General features: G+C 39.6%; 1 protein-coding gene and 1 long non-coding RNA gene across 4 annotated transcripts in view; one reads left to right on the top strand and one right to left on the bottom strand.

The window, feature by feature from the left end:
* The window catches only part of snph (syntaphilin), a 23,238-nt gene extending 9,418 nt beyond the window's left edge, over window positions 1–13,820 (bottom strand). Inside the window, exons 1-6 of one of the 3 annotated variants that reach the window (XM_023956403.1) lie at window positions 13,634–13,820; window positions 5,293–5,401; window positions 4,459–4,611; window positions 1,054–1,233; window positions 577–684; window positions 23–166 (exon numbers count right to left, since the gene is read on the bottom strand). In XM_023956403.1, the coding sequence (XP_023812171.1) occupies window positions 23–166; window positions 577–684; window positions 1,054–1,233; window positions 4,459–4,611; window positions 5,293–5,342 (635 nt within the window). In that variant the 5' untranslated portion in view covers window positions 5,343–5,401; window positions 13,634–13,820. The remainder of the gene's footprint in view (window positions 1–22; window positions 167–576; window positions 685–1,053; window positions 1,234–4,458; window positions 4,612–5,292; window positions 5,402–13,633) is intronic. The other 2 variants (XM_023956404.1, XM_023956405.1) reach the window with 2 other exon arrangements.
* LOC105354330 lies at window positions 6,576–19,791 on the top strand. The gene is made up of 3 exons (XR_002873509.1): window positions 6,576–6,827; window positions 6,974–7,044; window positions 19,078–19,791. It is a non-coding gene; the product is annotated as an uncharacterized LOC105354330 (long non-coding RNA).

The following is a 19,791-nucleotide window of genomic DNA, read 5'->3' as shown; positions in this document are numbered from 1 at the left end:
CTAATGTTGTCTGGATAATTACCTATCTTGCAAAGTGTTGACGGTTTCCTTGAGTTTGGCTCGTAGGTGACGGATGCACACCTCCTTCTGCTGCAGCGGCGTGAGATACTGCTCTGGTGGAGGGGGACGAATCCCGTGGTTGTCCGAACATGTGTACTTCTGTCGTCTACGACACACAAAGTATGTGGTAGCAATTAAACACACCAGAGAAAAGGCAAGAACTTGTAGGTCTTGAGTTGCAGAAGGCTGGGTTGTGTTAGATTGTAAAACACTTTTCCCATAGTTCTATGTTCAGAAAGTCTTTGGTTGACTGAAATTAGGGGTTTTTGAGATGGTTACAGCCAATTTTAGTATAGGAGACAATTCTCCACAGATGAGTTGGCAGGTGGTGGACTGAATCCAACAAACCTGTCTCTTTTACCGGGTAATTTAAAATACCTTCATGCTAAACACCTCAGCTTCATGTTTGCACAATTACTGTGCTGGTCTGACTTCAGCTCCCATGTCCAACAGTTGACAGTTTGAATTTGTGGTTGGAAAGAAACATCTCAGATTTCACATTTGAGGTCGCCTCACCCTTTAGTGGGGCTGCAGTCGCTGCCTTTACAGGAGCCTGAGTTGCTGCTGCTGCTGAGGGTTGGGTTTCCATGGGGATCTCTATTGCTAGAAGCTGCTGGAGTCCGCCTGGAGCAAAGTCAAAGGAGACGCCATGGTAACACCACGGCAGCACAGTCCAGATACTCAGAGAGTGACTGAGCAGAGCAAGTTCCATGAGAAACCGAAGTCAAAGAGATCACGAAAACAGCAGCAGACAAATGTGTGTCTGAGGAATGTGGAAATGAGTTTCACACAATTGAAGTGAAAACCAACAAACAACTCCAGGAAACATGCAGAACAAGAACAAAAAGAAAAAGCAAGCAGCAGACGCCATACATGAAGGAAACCATTGATGTTTCTACAATGTGACATCACAAAGTGAAGACGTTAGGAGCAGCTCAAAGGTCTTCTCATGCTTCAGACGATCAACACTGATCAGAAGAAGTCAGGACAGACCGAGAACGAGGGGTGGAGGGAGAGTTTGTTGGCCGACTGTGTCTGTCCGGAGACTTTGTCGATGTGTATCCTTTAGTCGGCGACTTAGTTGATGCATAGCCTTTAGTTGGACGCATTGAGACCATATAGCCCGTTTCCATGGGAACGTAGTCTAGCTCTATAAACCTGCAGTAGTCGAACCTGACCAGGGAGAGAGAGGAGGGTAAAAACAGACATCGTTGGCTGCAATTTTAGTCATTGCATGTGCACAAGTATGCACATTGCATCATTAATGTGAAATAAAACTGTCAGGCAAAACAGCATGTTTTGGCAGGCAGTGCAGATGTCAGATGTGATCAGGCACTAAACAGCTAAGGGGGCCTAGGAGACGCAACTCCCTAAAAAGCCCTCTGCTGGTAGCTGAGGATCCTCGCTTTGGCTGTGGAACATTCAGGACACAGAGTTTGCATCTGCCAGGGATTCACAGCAGTAGTGCAACTAGAGTGCAGCACGGTGGGAACATAGTCTGTGCGTGCGGCATTCGCATGCGGTCAGTAAGGAGCCAGTACTCACACCTTACTATGACAGCATCACCCGTACGTCATAAGTGCGTGTAACTTACATTAGTCTCACGGATATTTCATGATATACTTACCATACACACACACGAAAGGCGTACCCTCCAATTTCAATGACACCCCTGGAGGTGGCTGCATGAGACTCAATGGAAGACTTTTTTATACTAGTCTCAAGGTGTGATTGTTCCTGTCTACCTCCCTCCATGGGCCCGGACAACCCCAAAACCCGCAGCACCCATACAAGTCACCCCCCTGTACGGGTGTATGTCATGTGACTAAGGCTTTATCACACCAGAGTCACACAGACTTCACTTAAAGTGTGCTCTAGCCCACCTGTGACAGCCAGGAGGGGTATGATCTCCTCAACTGTGTCCAAGAATGGAAGAGAGCGATCCCTCTGACTAAAAGAAACCAATGTCAAACATCTTTAGGTATGACAGTGATTGTCTGGTGTGTATGCTCTTACTCACAAGTTTTTTTTATTTATTTTAGTTCCTTCCCTCTTTTGCCACTTAGGTGGTATTAAGCAGGTTAGAAGTATTAATATCTTTATTTCACTATTTCTTTGTTTTTTTTGGGCATGCACTTTCATAAGCATTTTACCTGCTTTCAGTTGTTTCACACTCTTTAAAGTTGATTGTAAACTCTTTTTTATGATGCATTATTATTTCAGACCACTAAGGCTTAAATTTCACAATAAAATTCCAGACATTAAAAAACCTGACCCCTGTACAGTTACAAAAAAATCAGGACACCTCAGAACTTAAAAAAAAAAAAAAAAAAGCGTACAAAATAAATGACTCCACGTCTTCCATAATGTGCCACTACATTTGGATATGCAGAGCTGCCAAGCCCCAACATGTGCTTGCTACCAAAAACAGTTGACTCAATTTAGCGGTTTAAGCATTTTTCTCAAAAGAGCTTCCTGATGAGACTTTTTAAAATAGTTCCACAAAGTCAAAGTTTTGGGCTTTTCATGGAGGCTTGGTAACAATTCCCAGCTATTTGGCCAATATACAGTCTCTCAATACACAGATCGAGACTACATGATAGTGAGGGAAATGGTCAAATATTGACGACTTAGGATCAATATGTGACAAAGCCAAGACACGAGCGGAGCAGAAACAGGCAGGAGGGAGCAGCTGCAGCAGACAAACCGCTTGTTCTGTTTTCATCCATCAGCGGGGATGGACGGAGCCCCATCGGGCCTATGTGGGGCCAGTCGGGGGTTGTTAGCATGAGCAGGTGGAGTGCAGAGATATTTTGGTGGTGTTCTTTCTAACAGGAATTCATAGTGCTTAGCAGAAAATGTTTTGATTGTTGCATGTCTGTCACACTTAAAGGATTCAGATCAAACTAAATTGAATAAATGCATGAAGACAATTCAAGACAACATTTGACATCTGACATGTCTTGTCTTCGTGAAAACAGACATTCTGAATCACTTGAATATCGCTTAGGAGGGTTAAAGCAAACAAAACTGAAGCGGACCAAATTGTCTGCACTATTCACTTCCTTACCTATCTTTACACTTAAATTTGTAATTTAGCTTCTTCAAATTGCGAGCTGTTTTTATTCCATTTAAACATTTTGCTTGCATCCTTCACTATCTTGAGTTTACTTTCTTCATAAATAACATATATTTATAGATCTATAAATCATAAAAAGTTTGCCCTGGTCCTGTATCTAGAAAGAAGCGCCAAACCATGACAATACCACCACCATGTTGACAGTTACTTTGATGCTCTTTGTTTTAAATGTTGTTTTAGTCTGATTCCAAATCTAACAGGACGCAGGCTTTCCAGAAAGATCCTCTCTTGTCCCCTCAGTCCACAGAATATTGGACCAAAAGCTCCGTAGATAATCCAGATGTTTTTGTCAAGTACGAGCTAAGTCTGTGTGTTCATGCAGATCCATATTCTGTCGCCTTGTTGAGGTCTGAACAGTTCGTTTCCCTCAAAGAATGAAATTATTTGTATTTATTTGTTTAATTCTCTGAATCATTTTAATGTGACAGGTCCGAAAGATATTTCTGTACAGGTCATCTAAATGAAATCACCTTCAGAAAAACCAAGAAAAAGCACTTTCTGATTTGAGGTGATGTCAGTGACTGAGCCATGAGCTGGTTGGTGATAGGAGGGTTTTTCCCACAGGAAGACCATTTACACTGTAGCCACTAAAGGGGAGCTTGTGCTTAAGCTCTCACAGACTAAAGTGAAGCAAGTCTGTCAAGCCTTTGATTTGATTATTATTAACATTATGACTATTTAGGCTAAATGTTATATAATCTTTTTTCGTAAAGCATACAAACACTGTAAACATAACAAAAGCAAAGGATGGAACTAACCCTATTGTTAAGGTTTTCACAAATCGCTCAATATCCGGTGATAAATAAGGTCGACAGTTTTTAAAGAACACATGTTCTGGCTGTTTAAAGGACACAACAGTTGTTTCTGTAAAATGGCTTGGCTGTTTGTTGACAACATACATCCCATACTCTAAAAATCATTTCAGATGAGGATGGATAAATTATATAAATCTAAATCATAAAACATTAATTTTTGTTTTGTTTTAAAAAGATCTTCCCTTGTAGCATTTCAGATTTAAAATATTGATATGGATGTGTTAAAGAAAGGCACATTTTTTTCATAAAAACACAAACAAATCAGAAATATTGCTTTCTTGTGAGTAAGCATGATACCGACCAACACTCAGCAAACTAGTGGTTAATCTAAAGCTTGACAGACTTAAGAGAAGGCGCTCATTGAGAGTCCAGTTTTGGTTTTAGTGGCTACAGCGGTGGAGCTACAGCAACTGAGCATGCTCCTGTAACTGAGTAGTGTCTCACGTAGGAGGCGCTGGCACAGGGATAGCCACCGGTGCAGCGGCAGCGTGTGCAGCTGAACCCGCTCCCGGCGCCGGCTTGGGCACCGGCACGGGGGGGGACACCGCCGTTTGCTCTAGGCGGGGTTTGGGCTGCAGAACTTTCAGGGGATTGAATCTGAAGAAGAGGAGAGATGAGGAAAGAGAGCAGAAGAGCTGCAGACTCAGCACGCCTCAAGATGCTAACCTTTACAGCTAACCTCATGTCAAATGGTAAACCCTGATTATTAGACAAAAATAAAAAAAAATGAATTTCATTTCTGTCCGTGAGGATTATCAGTGCAGATATTTATGAACTCGAGGAAAAATCGACCATTTTAAAAAATGTATATTTTGAATCCAGATGTAAATAAATAAACATTGTTCAAACCCACGCCTTTATTTGTTGTCAGAAGTTAGCTTTGGAAGCTGCTTGATCTGTGAGCAAAAGATCTTTGCTGCATTTCCGCTCAGAACCTGCATTTTCGGTTCCTGCTTCCAGGTTTCACCACAATCCAAAGACAGGTGGGCTCAGCATAAAGGGATCCAACCCGGCATTGCGGCAAAAACAACGTATAGGAAACCCCTTAATCATTCAAAAAAACTGAGTCTGGAGTTTGCAGATGGATGACTGTACTCGTCATCGCTTCTGCTGCCAGAAACAACACAAACAAGGTCAGCCCGGTTTCTCCACCCTCTGATTCACTTCCACCATGCAGAGACGGAAACATTTCCTAAATGAAAAGTGCCTTCTGTTCAGCCTCTTTATCGAACGTTTGCATTATGAATCTTTCAACTAAAAGGCGATCAGCAAACCTACCGGCGAGAGCCCGCAGCAGACCTACGATTGGCTGGAGCAGGAGCCGACATGGAGGCAGGAATCCTCTCCTGCGTCAGCTCAGATTTCTTCTTGCCTTTTCCCTGTGAGCCTGCAGGAAAACAGAACAGCTGAGTGATGCTGCACAGCTCCTGCGTGTGCAGCATGCAGACTGCTGCTGCTGCTGCTGCATGCTGACTCAAGCTGGCACAGGAGGGACCTCGCAGTCCAGCACTCAGCCACCTCCCTGCCTGAGAAGAAGCGATCAATCGTTACCAATCGCTCTAATCTGCGGTAGCAGGGGGGGGCACCACAGAGATGGACGTTTGGATCAGTGGGCGGGTGTAGTCCAGACATGTCATCCGTCAGCGCTAAGCGGTCCGTCATTTCTTTTTAAAGACCCAGATGCTGCTGCCGGCTGGGGTTATTCAGAAATACTCTGCAAACACATCCTGCCAGCATCTATTTTTGTGAAGAAGAAGTGAGGGGGGGAGGAAGATTAGTACTATCAATAATGTATCACACACACTTGGTGGGGCTTGAGTGCCAGCTTGGTGTTAGCGGATTATGACTCAATCCTGTGGAATCTCTAGCTCTCATTTACAGTTTATGATAAACTCTTTGTTCTTCCGATTATTAATGCTCTATACCTCAGATTATGGAAGTTTTTCTGGAGCATAACTAAAAATAAAAGTCAATACCAGAAATTTTTTTTCATTTTCAAAATGAAACTGCATTTGTTGACTCAAAATTAGAAAGAAAAAGCAAACCGCTTTTTGTCTTTCTTCTTCAACATCGCTTATTCTGTCACTTAATTAAAATGATAAAGAAAATGGAATTTGACATTTCATTTTCAAAAAGTTCTCTAGTAAATGTGTAGCAAAATTCATTTAGAAATGTCTAATTTGACAATTAAAATGGATTAACAGAAATGCTTTTTCATTTTCACAATGTAACTGCATCAAATGACTCACAAATAAAATTAAATGTCAGTCTTTTAAAATTCTTTTTCATTTTCGTCTTTAACATCGCTCATTCTGTGACATATTTCAAGTGAAAATGCAAAGAGGGGATTGCATTTTCGTTTTCAAATTCACCCCGCAAAAATTCCAGTGAGCATTTCCAGGGGGGAGTCAAATGCAGCTTCATTTTGAAAATGAAAAAGCATTTCTGGTTTTGACTTTTATTTTTAATTATGCTCCAGAAAAACTTCCACATCAGATAATATTTTCACTTTTAAACATTTTTGAGCAAAAAACAAGTCAGACAGTTGTAAAGGTACAGAAAATAAAAATAACAAAAAAACTAAAAACAATATGGAAATCAGGACATAATTTAAAAAAATAAATAGAGAATGGATGAAGGAAGAGGCGGGTGAAAGCTCTATGATGAATATCAGGTCTTTGATGGAGATCAAGCAGCTAATTAACCAAACTCCAAACAGGTGTGCACACAGGAAAAAAGACAAAACTGAAATCCTAAAACAGAGGGACCAAGCATCACAGAGCCACGGAGGGCAGATCAAAACAACAGAGAAGGTAACACAAAAACATGACCCAGGTAGATGCTTCAGTGAGTCTAAAAGAAGCAAATCTTTTCAAAAAAACACTTGAATGTTGTATCTTTGCACCTTTTGAAGATTTTGGTTTGATTTGACTCTCCGTTTTCTTTTCCTGACTGTCAGGCTGTCAGGCGCTCCAGCTGCTGAGTCACCAGATCAAAGCTCGTCAGGTCTAATCATGCAGGACTTCCAAGGTTAGGTTGGTTATGTAACCCCATCTGCTTGAGTGAGGGTATCACACATGCAGCAGCTGCTTTGATAGCTGAAAAGAAGCCGGTATTGAAAAAACCAAATTTGTTTAAGACTACAGTCTGAGGAGAAAAGAGTGACTTGACTGCAATCACTTTTTAAGTCATTTACACCTACTGCAGTCTAAGCATCACCTAACCTCCATGAATTCTAAGGTGTTTATAGTAAGAATCAACCTCCAGCCTGCAGCTGTTAAGTGTCACAAGTTGCAGGCAAATGTTGTTCATCTTTACGTTTATTTGTCAAAGTAAGTTAGAACCGTTTTTTTTTTTAAAACAGTCTCTTTATAGATGATTTTTGTATTTATGCTAACTCTACAAAAAGTTTATTTGAAACTTTTGACTCTGTATGTCCTCACTTTACATAGTACCATTTAATCAGGGACTCCACATAATTTAGCATCAGCTTGAAAGGCAAAAATATATTAAAAAAAATATTTTTTATAGAATAAAAATAAATTTAGGCACGATGAGGCTAAAAAAGATTGTTTAAAATAAGTCCATGACTGTTGAAATGAGCGTTTAAACAGTTTCTAATCAATGATGACAAAATAAAACTCCTATTGCTGTAGTAAATGTTAATTCACCTTAAATAAATTACATTTGGGGTTCAAAAGTCTGTATTATTATGGATGTCATTATGAAATATCAACATACTTCTGTTGTTTTCACAACATCTGCAGCACTCTGCATCTCCATTTAAAGAAATGGTGACTCAATCTCTCATGTGGATAGACTGCAGTCAGATTTTTATTGAGCATAAAATGACAAATTTATAATATTACTCTTTAAAAAAAGAAGAGCCAGAAAATCTATGTTTATGTGCCGACTTTACAGTTTTTTATTTAACGAGGCCTTTTCCCAACAAGCTGCAGTCCTTTATTAATTTACATAACAAATAACTTAGATTCCATGATTAAAAAAAATTTGTGTTTTTTAAGGTTTAAGCTTAAGCTCCAGTCAGATTTGATCCCTGAATCAAAAGAAGAAAATTATATTTTAGTTTAACAAAACAGAAAAGCGTCTGCAGTATTTTCTCCAACTACACTTTATTCTTTAGGGTTTATTTTAATTTAATACTTTTATAAATAGACATTTTTTTACACAAACATCCTCTCAAGGTGCCACACCAAAAGAAGAAAACTCAAACTAAGTCATTGCCATCACATTTTGATGCAAAATCTCCACCTTACAAAGTCTGTTATGTCCATAACAAACTGAACATTTAGATACATTTTTAAATCACCTCCACAAATCTATTGACAAGACAAAGCTTAGTAAATTACAGTTTTTAGATCATAAAGTCCCCATGTTATGTCGATTGTTTAACAAGAAGCTACGGAGCCCGTGTCCTGACATGGATAAAATAAAAAATATCTTGTTCCCACAAAATAATGAAGCTGTGCGAACGAAATAATATCGTTCCCATAGAAATTAATATCTCATTCCCACGCAATAATTAATTCCTGCGAACGAAATAATTGTTCACGTCATAAGTCATTCATAAACACGGATATGCTCTCCCTCCTGCCCCATAAGCCGCTTTCAACGGTAACTTCCGTGTCTCTGTGACTCACATTTGTTCAAGAAAGGGAAAATAAAAACAAGAATGTCCATTTATTATTGTCTCTATTAAAATAAGAAAAATATAAGAATTAGGAAGCTTGCTGCTTTGCCATACCGCAGCGAATCGATTCTCCGAACATAGCTCCAAGTTCCGCCGCAGAGCTCTTTTGCTTGTCATGCCGTCATTCGGGTGACATCCGAAGGCTAGTAGGCTACATGCTATCATTTGTCCTGTTGTATTTGAATGGGTCACAGTTACAGGGCCACGGTGATTGGTCGAGATGCAATATGGGATATGTGTGATGCATGATGGGATAAGTAGCATGTAGCCTTCGGATGTTAAGTGACTGTTGATAAAAGACAATTCCTAAATAGGGTTGAATAGGAATTCGACCCTAAACTACAATATCCCGGAGACGGCTGACCGTCTACCGGCCAGCCACCTGCCTGGTATGACAAGCAAAAGAGCTCCGCGCTGGGCCGGAGCTCGTAGCTCATAGCTCGAGCGAGATATGTCTGGAGAATCGCGAGGAAGCAGAAAGCTTTGGCATCCTAAATATTATATTTTTCTTATTTTCATCAAGACAAGAATAAATAGATCATTCTTGTTTTTATTTTTCCCCTCTTAAACGAATGCGGGTCACAGAGACACGGAGGTAGCCGCAGAAAGCGGCTTTTGCGGCAGGACGGGATGTGAACGAACGCAGACATGGAGACATGATTACCGTTGCTTTTGTACTTTTTTAAAATAAATAAATCTGATAATTAAACATCCTCCGTGTCTTCCATGCAATGTAATGAGACACACACAGACAGAAATGCGAAGGTATCTGCTGTAAATCCAAATATTGCTAACTCCGTGTTTATGAATGACTAATCACATGAATAATTATTTTGTTTGCACAAATTAACTATTTCGAGGGAATGGAATATTATTTTGTGGGAACGGAATATTATTTTGTGTGAACAAGATATATTTTATTGTATCTATGTGAGGACACGGGCTCCATAAGAAACTTCCAAGTTATTAAAAAAAAACTAAATCCTGATTTGAACATTTGTTTTTACCTTTTTTTTTTTCTTTGCATTGCCTCTACTATAAAAACTCACATATAAAAAATAACATATTATCGTCAGAGGCTATAGAGCCGGATGGGTCAGAACTTTGAAAGAAAGGAAGATAATACCAAAGCAGTGATTCAGATTGGTTTTGAAAGTTTTTTCACGTATTTAGGAAGAAGATTATAATGCTGGGGGAAATGGGCTTAAAGCGATTGACTAAATAACATGGTGTTATTTACAGCTTTTTTTAGCAGAGTATTATGGCGTGTTTAATGGGGAGACTTCAGTAACGTAAATGTGGACAAATAAAAGGTTAAAACAATTTATTTTTCTGTTAAAACAATTCATTCTCCTGTCATAGAGTCTGAAGCCACAAATTAGGTGTTGCAGATTTGCATCTTATTCCTGGAGAGGGTTGAATATTAAATGCAATAAAAGAATGCAAACGCTTTTCCCACCATGCCTTAAAAAGTACTGCCAAGTCACCATGGCGACGGTCTGTCCGATGCTTGTGTTGAACGTGAGCAAAGGGAAAGATGGTCTTGTCTGAATGTTGTGTCTTGTTTCAAGAGACAGCTGTGACTCAACGCTCTACATTTTTAAGGTATTTTTATATAACAAGAGCTTTACAAAAGCTAAGTATGTTGCATGTCAAAAATATATCTGTTTTAGATGAGGAAATGTGATGTTTTCAGTCAGACTTGGCTGAATTTTGTATTTAGAAAATAAAGATAAAAATACAAACTACAGTTTCAGTGACACTTTAGACAAAAGTTATGAGAAGTGTTTGATCTGATGTGAATACCCACTCTGTGTGTCTTTGTGGCATTTTTCTCATGACGGACATAAGAAGCTTGAGATTGCATTTCTTAGTACCGTACTTTTTTCTTCAAATTGCTGTAAATCGGTGGCAGACGAAAAAATGCTGTTGGAAAAGTGAGACGTAGAAGCTACTATGACGGGCTCAAGCTCCCTGCTCCACTCCATTCTGATGCATCCACTTGGAGACGACTAGATCCACGGATGTCTTTGTTTTCCTCGTCCGAGCTGGCATCTGGCTCAAAACTATAAATTCGTACATCTCCGATATTGCTCGCCATTTTGTCGCACCAGTATGGGAGAGGATGTAAACTAATTGATGTTGGGAAATAGAGGTGGGCTTACTCTGTGCCAACAATCCTGCCCACAACTCTGAGAAAAATACTGAATGAATTCCTGCCACTCTGCTGAAACGATATCCTAGAAAATGAGACAAGTTCTTTTTTTTGCCTAAAAACAGCATAATTATAATTTAAAGGCCAATGCTTTAAAAGCAGATCAAGAAAGGATCAGAGTGGGACTTGAGAGGATTCTATTATGAAATCTGCCGGTTGCCTGCCTCCTAGACCACTCGCAGACTCCAGGGTGTTTGGGTTTTTACAATAAAAGGAATTCAATGACATAGAAATACATTTAGATTATAAATAAGAAAAGCCCTGTTTTGGAAGTCCAAGTAAGTTCTAAGCCCTTGACTACACATTTACTCTAGTAAGTGTACACAAATGTAATACCATTTCAAAATGTCTCGATACTATTCACCTTTTATTGGTTGAATGCTGTATAGCATTCAACCCTTTGTTTTCCTCTTACGCTATCTTCCGCCGTTTTTCGGCACTTAACTCCTTCAACAATTTTCAACCTATTTTAACCATTCAACTATTAAACTGTTCAGCTCTTTCAGCTTATTACTGCTATGACTTTTGGTTTTTCAAATCCTTGAACTTTTTAAGATATTCCAGGATTTTCCATGATTTTTTCTCCATTGAAATACATGGAGAATTTTTCGTGCAGAAGTTCACAGTTAAACTTCTTCTACAATTTTTCACCTATTTTAACCATTCAACTATTAAAATGTTCAGCTCTTTCATCTTATTCCAGCTATGACATTTTGTCCTTCAAATCCTTGAACTTTTCCAGATAGTCCCGGTTATTCCCAGATTTTCCAATATTTTTGCTCCATTGGCCACACCTTTGCTTCTTTAAACAATTGTAACTTTAACATTCTTTTGGCTACAGACACTATTCAAACATTGAAATGTTCACAAGGTTTTGGACTTCAATATAAGGCTCAAAATTATTATGGGATGGCAACACCACCTACAGTTTGGCGGCCATTTTTTGCCAAAATGTGAGGCAATTTTAAACTTCTTCAAACTTTCACCTATTTCAATCATTCTACTATTTCAATGTTCAACTCCTTCAGCTTATTCCTTTCAGCTATTACTTTTGGTCCTTCAAATCTTTGAACTTTTCAAGATATTCCAGGATTTTCCAAGATTTTCGCTCCATTTAAATACATTGAGAATCCTTGAAAACCTTTGGTTCTTTCAACCATTGTAACTTCAACATGCCTTTAGCTAGAGATACCGTTCAAACGTTAAATTGATCACAAGGCTTTGGACTATAAAATAGGTTTAGAAATCATTATGGGATGTCGACACAACCTACTGTTTGGTGGCCATTTTTTGACCAAATCTGAAGCAAATATTGCATTTAACTTCATCCATGGCTGGAACTGAACATATTGAAATTCACTGGATCTGGACATATAAGGAATGTGGGCGTGGTTAGCAAACAAACTTCGTTGCTATGGACGTCCAAAGGTTTACTTTTTCTGATTTGTCTGAAACTGACGTCGATTGGTTCGTCATCCCCAGGCGACCCAAACATAAAATGGTTGCTATGGAGATAGAATTAATAGAAAAGCCGCCATTTTGAAAAAAGTGGATTTTCTATCAACTTAGACATGTAGCTTTTACCAATATGATACTCTCAAACAATGTGTCTTTTTGAGTCGGTTGATGATGCTGATTCCAATGCTAGCACTTTTAGCCATTTTAGCAACATCTTCAAATTTTCAACAGTTCAGCCATTTTTTCAACAATTTCAGCTTTAATGATTAACTCCTTATACAAATTTTGACCTATTTTAGACATTCTACTATTACAATGTTCACCTTTTTCAGCTTATTCCTACTAGGACTTTTGATCATTTAACTTTTCAAGGTTTTTCCAGTACAGTTCAGACATTTCTTCAGCAAATTTAGCTTTCATTCAGCAGTACAGCATTCAACCCTGCATTTTCTTCTGGAAATGCAGCTCCTTCTAGTTACTATTAACCCTCTAACAAATATGTAGCACAACACAAAACCCCAAGTTTACGTTTTGAAATCTGAGTTTTTTAAGATTAACTTTATAAGTTAAGATTAACTTTATAAGTTAACTTTATAAGTTAATCTTAATCAAGTTAACTTTTTCATAGCTTTGCCTTCAGGATTCAACATGACCTAAAGATGTCAGTAAGAGGGACTGCAGGGTCGCAGGGCTAAACTTCCTTCTATATGGATCTGCAACTCAATGTAAAAAAAACAAACAAACATTCAATGTGTTTGTTTCATGAGGGCTGGCAGAAGCACACACCTGCCTCGAGTCAGGAGCACGCGGCTTCCGTAGAAGCAGAAATGCTGCAAGGTCAAACTGCAGCGCGAGGAAACCTGTCACGACGCAGCTGCGCACAGAGACGCGGGTGATCTGCGTGTGTGTGTCTGCACAGGACGTTTCTTCAACCTCCGCCGAGAGTAAAACACTAACGGTACTGTGACGCAACAACCGGCCGAAGGCTCGAGCGCGACTGACGGGATGCACCGTGCGCAGTTTCACAATAAATAAATAAATAAATAAATAAATAAAAGCATCAGCACCCGCAGCATCAGCACCCGCAACACCAGCCGCACCGAGCAGGATGCACAGAAAATGCACGGGCCTTTTGGAAACATTCAGTGAACCAACATGTCCTGCAGGCACTGCGCGTGCACGCCCGTCTGTCTCCATCGCATCCTAATATAGTTGACAAAGACCCCGCTGCTCACCTGCGCGCCTCCTGTTCGTGCAACTGCAGGTGTGCTCACGCGCCCATCTCCTCGGCTCTCATTGCGCCCGTCCCAGTTTGACTAGAGCGGGGATCTTTGATCCGATGCCCGGGGAGGAGGAGGAGGGCAGGAGGGAGGGGCTGGGCCACAGGTTTGCGGGAGGTGATGGACTCCGAGTGAGGAGACGCACAAGGGTACTTTGACCGACGCAGCTGCGTCATGACGCAACAGATTGGCATTTAAAGGGAAACTATGCCTTTTATTTAGATGGCGACAGATGAGTAAACATTAATACATCTACAAATCAGAAAAGGGGATTTGTTTCTAAACAGATTAGACTGTCCCATTACAAAAAATTCTGAACAATCCGGAGGCAAAACCATGAAAATACCTGAAATCAAATCCATGCAAAAAGAGAAAGATAACTAGGAATTTTTTTCCTAAATCTTTTAACACTCCAGCCTGCAGCTGCAGTCAGGCTCCAGTTATTTGGTAGTAAATCTGACTTATTTTTTCACTTGTTTTTGCAGATTTCTTCTTTTATTCTGACACATCCGAGGATTTTCCAGCATGAACAAAGTCTTTGTCCAAACTTTCTGCAACATTTGCCACATTTGGTGAGGTGAAAATCTGTGAGTGGAAACCATTAGGCCTGCATGTTTGAACCCCTTTAATAACATAAACTGTAAAAATATATATATTTTTGGAATATGATATTTTTATTTATCTAAATAGTAAAGAAATGCTTCTTAATACATTTTTTAGAAAATGAAAATATTATAAATACCGTTTTTGAAAACCTGAAATAAAATGTCTGTCTCTGAGGGGAAAAAAAACGTTGTCAATGGTAAATCTAAGTTCCCATGAAATATCAATCAATGCTCTCTGTTAACTTTGTAAATCATATGAACAGGAAAATGACACAAATCTTGTTCAGAAGTACAAAGTACCTTTTATCAGAGAAACAAATCCGTCTATTTTGTTTACAGTTGACATTTTGAAAATGAGCTAGAAAGGAGCCCACTGGCTCTGAGAGGCCAAGGGTCGTGTGACGGTGCTAAGTTTGCAATGCTTAATAATGGAATTTAGCCAATCGCAATCAAGAAATCCCTGCAAAAGACTGGCGACCTGTCCAGGGTGTCCCCTGCCTTCGACCACAAGAGGCCGGGATAGAATCCGGCAGCCCCGTGACCCCGAAAGGGACAAAACGGATTAGAAGATGAATGAATGAACAATCAAGAAATCATAGGCACAGTTTTTAGAAAGTGCTGGAGGACGTACATCAATGATTTAATGAGGATCCCGCAGGCTGGTAGAAAATTGAATGCAGGCTGCATTTGTCCTACGAGCCGGACTTTGGACATGCCTAGTTTAAGGTCTTTATTTTTAATGTTTCCTCACTTTTCCCACCATTAAGTGTTTTGCAGAAGTCAGAGTGGGCAGGAGCTGCACAGTCCTGAATCTAACAGCAGAGGTCAGCAAAGCAGCATCACGTGGAGCAGCTCAAATAGTTTTTCTACAATTATCTCTCAAAAAAGCAAAATATTGTGGAATAAGTTCAATTAATTCAGTCTGTCAATTCAAAAAGAAACTTGGGGTTTGGGTTAGGGTTAGGGTTAACCCTAACCCTAACCCTAACCCAAGAAGCCAAAATTCCAAAAAAACAGCTATTACTAATCCTAATTTTTTTCATGAAATTTTTTCTTTACATAGTGAGTTATTCAACTGACCAATCGGATTGGCTCCATGAAGCATGCGTTGTCTGCTGGCCATCTACTTTAAAGTTTGAATGCTCGATTGATAGATTCTCCTGAGTCCATTTTCAGTGTGAACTTCCAACAAGCTCACTCCTGATTGGCCACAGTAGTTGCCAAAGAAACGTTGATTCAGACTGACTTGGACCAATCACTGCTTACTGACTTTGTCTAGATCTAACATGGCGGTGTCCATATTGCAAAAAAAAAAAGAAAAGGTGACTGAGTTTCCAGTCATTTCGTTGGAGTGGCATTTTAGTTCACTTTGTTTTTTTCTGTCCATGTTCTCTGGTACCGTCAATGGTTGAGCCTCATTTTGCATGAATTCCAGTGTCAGCCCTTTGGCATTGTGTAGGTGTGGGGGAGCCCAAGTGGCTTGCTTTTGAGACTTTTTTTTATTGTTGTTGGCTCTGGTTTCTTTCATCTTCCTCTTGACAATAGACGTTCTAACATGTTCAGGTCAGGCAAGTTTTATAGTCAATCTAGCCCTTGTGCTATCCTAGGCACTTTAACATTGGGAGTTGGGTCATGTAGACCCACTAGACAGTGCTCTGAATCTTTTTTTCTTCAATGATTTGTGATCTTTACTGGTGTCCATGGATTACATGAAATCTTTCCACCTTTATCCACCTTTGTCATGGTAGGGAGAACATGTCAATGTAAGGGTGGGGTCATCTAAGATAGCACAAGGGTTGAAAGAGTAACACCATTGAAGCTGCAGGAAAGTAAAGTCTATATCTCCATAAAGTTAGTCAGCAGAGGGCAGCATAGTAGATACATTGAATGTTTGAGGACTTGAGTGAACTAGTGTGACATCACCAATAGAAAATGGTTTACTTCCAGCTCCAATCAAATCAATGAAGTCGTCATTTCTTTAGGATATGGACGGGTCGTCATTAACAGTGAATGGTCTGAAATCTGTCAATCAAACGTTTTAAACATTCAGCATGAGACTACATACTTATTAGGAGGCTCCTGACGGGTCAATTTATAATTACCACCTTTCACTGCAGAAAAAATATAATAAAAAAAGTAAGATAATTTAAAACACATTAAAAAGATAGAACGACTGAGTAACAGTTGTCTATGGGGTTGTATAGGATTTTAACTTCTTGGAGCCAACAGGTGCTTCCTGTTTGGAATGTGAGAGAGGAGGGTTTACTCACTCCAGGTCTCATGTACAGTCAATGGGTGGACGTCATCAGAGACTCTAGGCTTAGGGGTGTGTATGCGCAAGTGCCCTTGGGACACCCGTAGGATTGCCAGAGCAAACTGCACAATGTCTAATATCCTCATTTCTAACAGTCATTCTGCGTGAAAGGAAAGCAGACTTATCAGACGAACAGCACTAACGGGCCCCTTTGGCCAGTACGCAGGATTTGGAGGGTTGAAAAAAGGAAAAATCAAGACGACATGCCCACGTCTCACCTTTTTCACCCTTACTCGCTCTTTGTTGTTGTATGAGTGTTCCATATGACCTGTCGCCTACAGTGTGCCCATAGTAGAAAATGTGCATGGACATTTTCACTCTACAGGGTCACCAATTGGTCTGCCACTTTTTTATTTTGTGCAGGCCAACGACGCGCCCTTTAGACAGCTGGTATCCACCCATAAGAACGATTGTGATTAAGGCTGTGTGGTTACATTTGTTTTCATGCCCGGTCAAATATTTTGTCAGGAAGATGTTTGCGCGTCTTTGTCCGAGTGAAAACTTTGGCACTAGGCAGAGCCAGTTTTCTTCATTTTTTTCCCACCAGGCCTGAATGTCAAAATGCTAAAATTTGAATTTTGCCAAAGTCACTTTGATGGATGGTAGAGGTGGAGATGTGGAAACTGTAGTGGCACCTGCATTACCTGCTGTCTTTCAAATCATACTTTTACAATGTTTCCTGCTGCTGTGGTAATATTGAAACTTGGCTGATTTATTTCAAGACTCAGGTCATTATTTGCATGATTTACCGGTATCAGTATTGGTAAATAAAACGGAAACATGTCATTTGTGTTTGCTAATGTCTCTGATGGGTGATGGAGGGGGGGGGGGGGGGGGGCTGCATGTGAATTCTAATCATTTTCCTGCTCTGTTTGCAGAAAGGTTTATTTGCAGTGACACTGTCATTGAACTCACCAGGGAATTACCTTTAACAGTTTGTATCAGGAATCAGATTAGCAGACAATCCCATGAATATTCTAGAATGAACCAGAGTTCAGTGTGAAAGAGGCCACAGATCACTCAAGCGGCTTCATTTTTCTTAAAGCCATGGATCCACATGAACGTCTTTGAGAGCTTTTGTAATAAAAGCTTAGTTACAGGGCTCTTTTGAGCTCTTTTTCATTGTGGGTGTGTTTTTAGTCCTCTGACGTTTTCATGTGAGACAGTTAAACGCATGTGCTGTGCAGTTTTGAAGCATCATTGAGTTCAATTATCGTCTAAAGTGAATCAACATCTGTCTGCTGCTGCTGCCCTGCTGCGCCGCCTGCAGAGAAGGCTGTCAAACAGGAACAGTTTTGTTACCAAAGCGACTGTGATTACAGGGGTTTACACCCTCTGACGTTGCTGCATTTTGTGGTTGTTCACTCAGTGCAGCACACTTGACATTGGGATCTAGCATCTGAGAAATGAGTATCCCTTGTAATCCATTAAATTGTCTTTAGCGCTGTCAATAGCTGTGAAAAAAGTAAAACTTTTCAATTTAATTTTGTAACTCTTAATTTTAATTTGTTTTGTCAACACTTTGTATTCATCCTCTAAAATCTATCATGTAGGCATCAAATTAGTTCAGTGAGAAAACCTTGAAGAGCTCTGCAGCAGAAAGTCTGGCCTTCACACAAATCTGATCTTTCTTTGAATCTTATTAGATGTTGAAAGGAAATTATTTTACCAGAAGAAAAATGATGGTTGAAGAATTCTGTCAATATTCCATCATCAGGTGTTATGAAACTGTGCTTTTTAATAAGGGGAAAAAGTTAGCCCGTTTGAGGATTAGAATAAACTTTTTGGATGAATTCAGTGCAGTTCAAGATAGGAAATGTATACCTTGTGGATTTTCAGTATTGGCTATAAACTGCATAAAAAATTACCTATTTGTACAAAATTAGAAAAGGCAGCAGTGTAGGATATTCTTATAAAGAGGGAAACATGCATATTCTTGTCCCTGTACTTGACTTGGATTGAACATGTGGTCTCATTGCGAAATAAGAAGACAGATGAAGCCGAATATTATCCATACAGCAGAAAGGCTGTTTATGCACCAGAAAGAAGTGGCCCAAACACTGAAACTTCAGGTACTTCTATAAAAAAACAACACTTTAAAAGACAGCACCAGGTTGAGGATAATTCAGCAGAACATTCAAAACACAAACACAAGTTAAGCTGTATTTACAACTACACTCACAGGGGGATATTAGGGGTGTCTGGGGGGAAAATGGGCAAACCTATAAGGGGCAGGCAGGTGACACACATAAAATATCAAGGTTGTAGACCTCTTTGTGAGCACATAGAAGAAAAATGTTCATGCACATCTTTTTTCTGTGGGTGACAGGTTGTAGCAAGCACTTACAGTGGGGCAAAAATGTTTTCAGTCAGCCATCAATTTTGCAAGTTCTCCTACTTGAAAAGATGAGAGAGGCCTGTAATTTTCCTCACAGGTATCTCAACTACGAGAGATTTCTGTTCTCATTTTGTCTCTGAAGTTTGACAGGTGACTCCGCCTCAGTCACAATCAGCTGAGTCGATTCGTCACACACAACCATCTGATGACGACTCAGAAAAAAACGGAAAAGGTCCGTCGAAGCATGTCAGGTATGTCTAAGCACAACCGTGTCTGATAACAAAAGAACCAAGAAGTCAGTAAAAATTGATGGAATTTTGTACTGACGTTTCAAATTCTATTGCTGTAGGTATGACATCCCACAAATGCAGTACTTTGTCAAACAAAGATAGTTGCAATACTATTTCAGCTTTGTCCTATATTCCTTGTGCAATACTGTCATGAAAGCACTATTTCTGGGTTAATGCCAAAATGTTTTGAAAAAGCAACTGACCTGGGTGCTCTTGGTGAATTCAATACAATTTTAGATACAGTATAGTGGAAATGTTTTTATATTTCTTTGTATTAGAGTTTACATTTTAGTTGGTGTTTGTTACGGGGAATATTTCAAACTGCCTCATGCCATAAAGGTTGCTGACCCCTGACATAGAGGAAGGAATGCATGAAGGAATTCTTTCTGTCTGCCTCCTACCGAAAACCTCGTCTAATGCAACCTTGACAGGCCTTTCTTTCCTTTTTTCCAGTTTATGCAATTCCTTTTTTACTTAGACTATTGAGTAAATTAAAGTGAAAACAATTTCAGTAAAAAAACTTTCTGGTATGAAACAGAAAAGATTATTGTGAAAATTCAATACAA

The sequence above is a fragment of the Oryzias latipes genome, chromosome 7 (genome assembly GCF_002234675.1).
Source record: "Oryzias latipes chromosome 7, ASM223467v1".
In the NCBI taxonomy this organism is placed as follows: domain Eukaryota; kingdom Metazoa; phylum Chordata; class Actinopteri; order Beloniformes; family Adrianichthyidae; genus Oryzias; species Oryzias latipes.
This window is presented reverse-complemented; position numbering and strand designations above follow the sequence as displayed.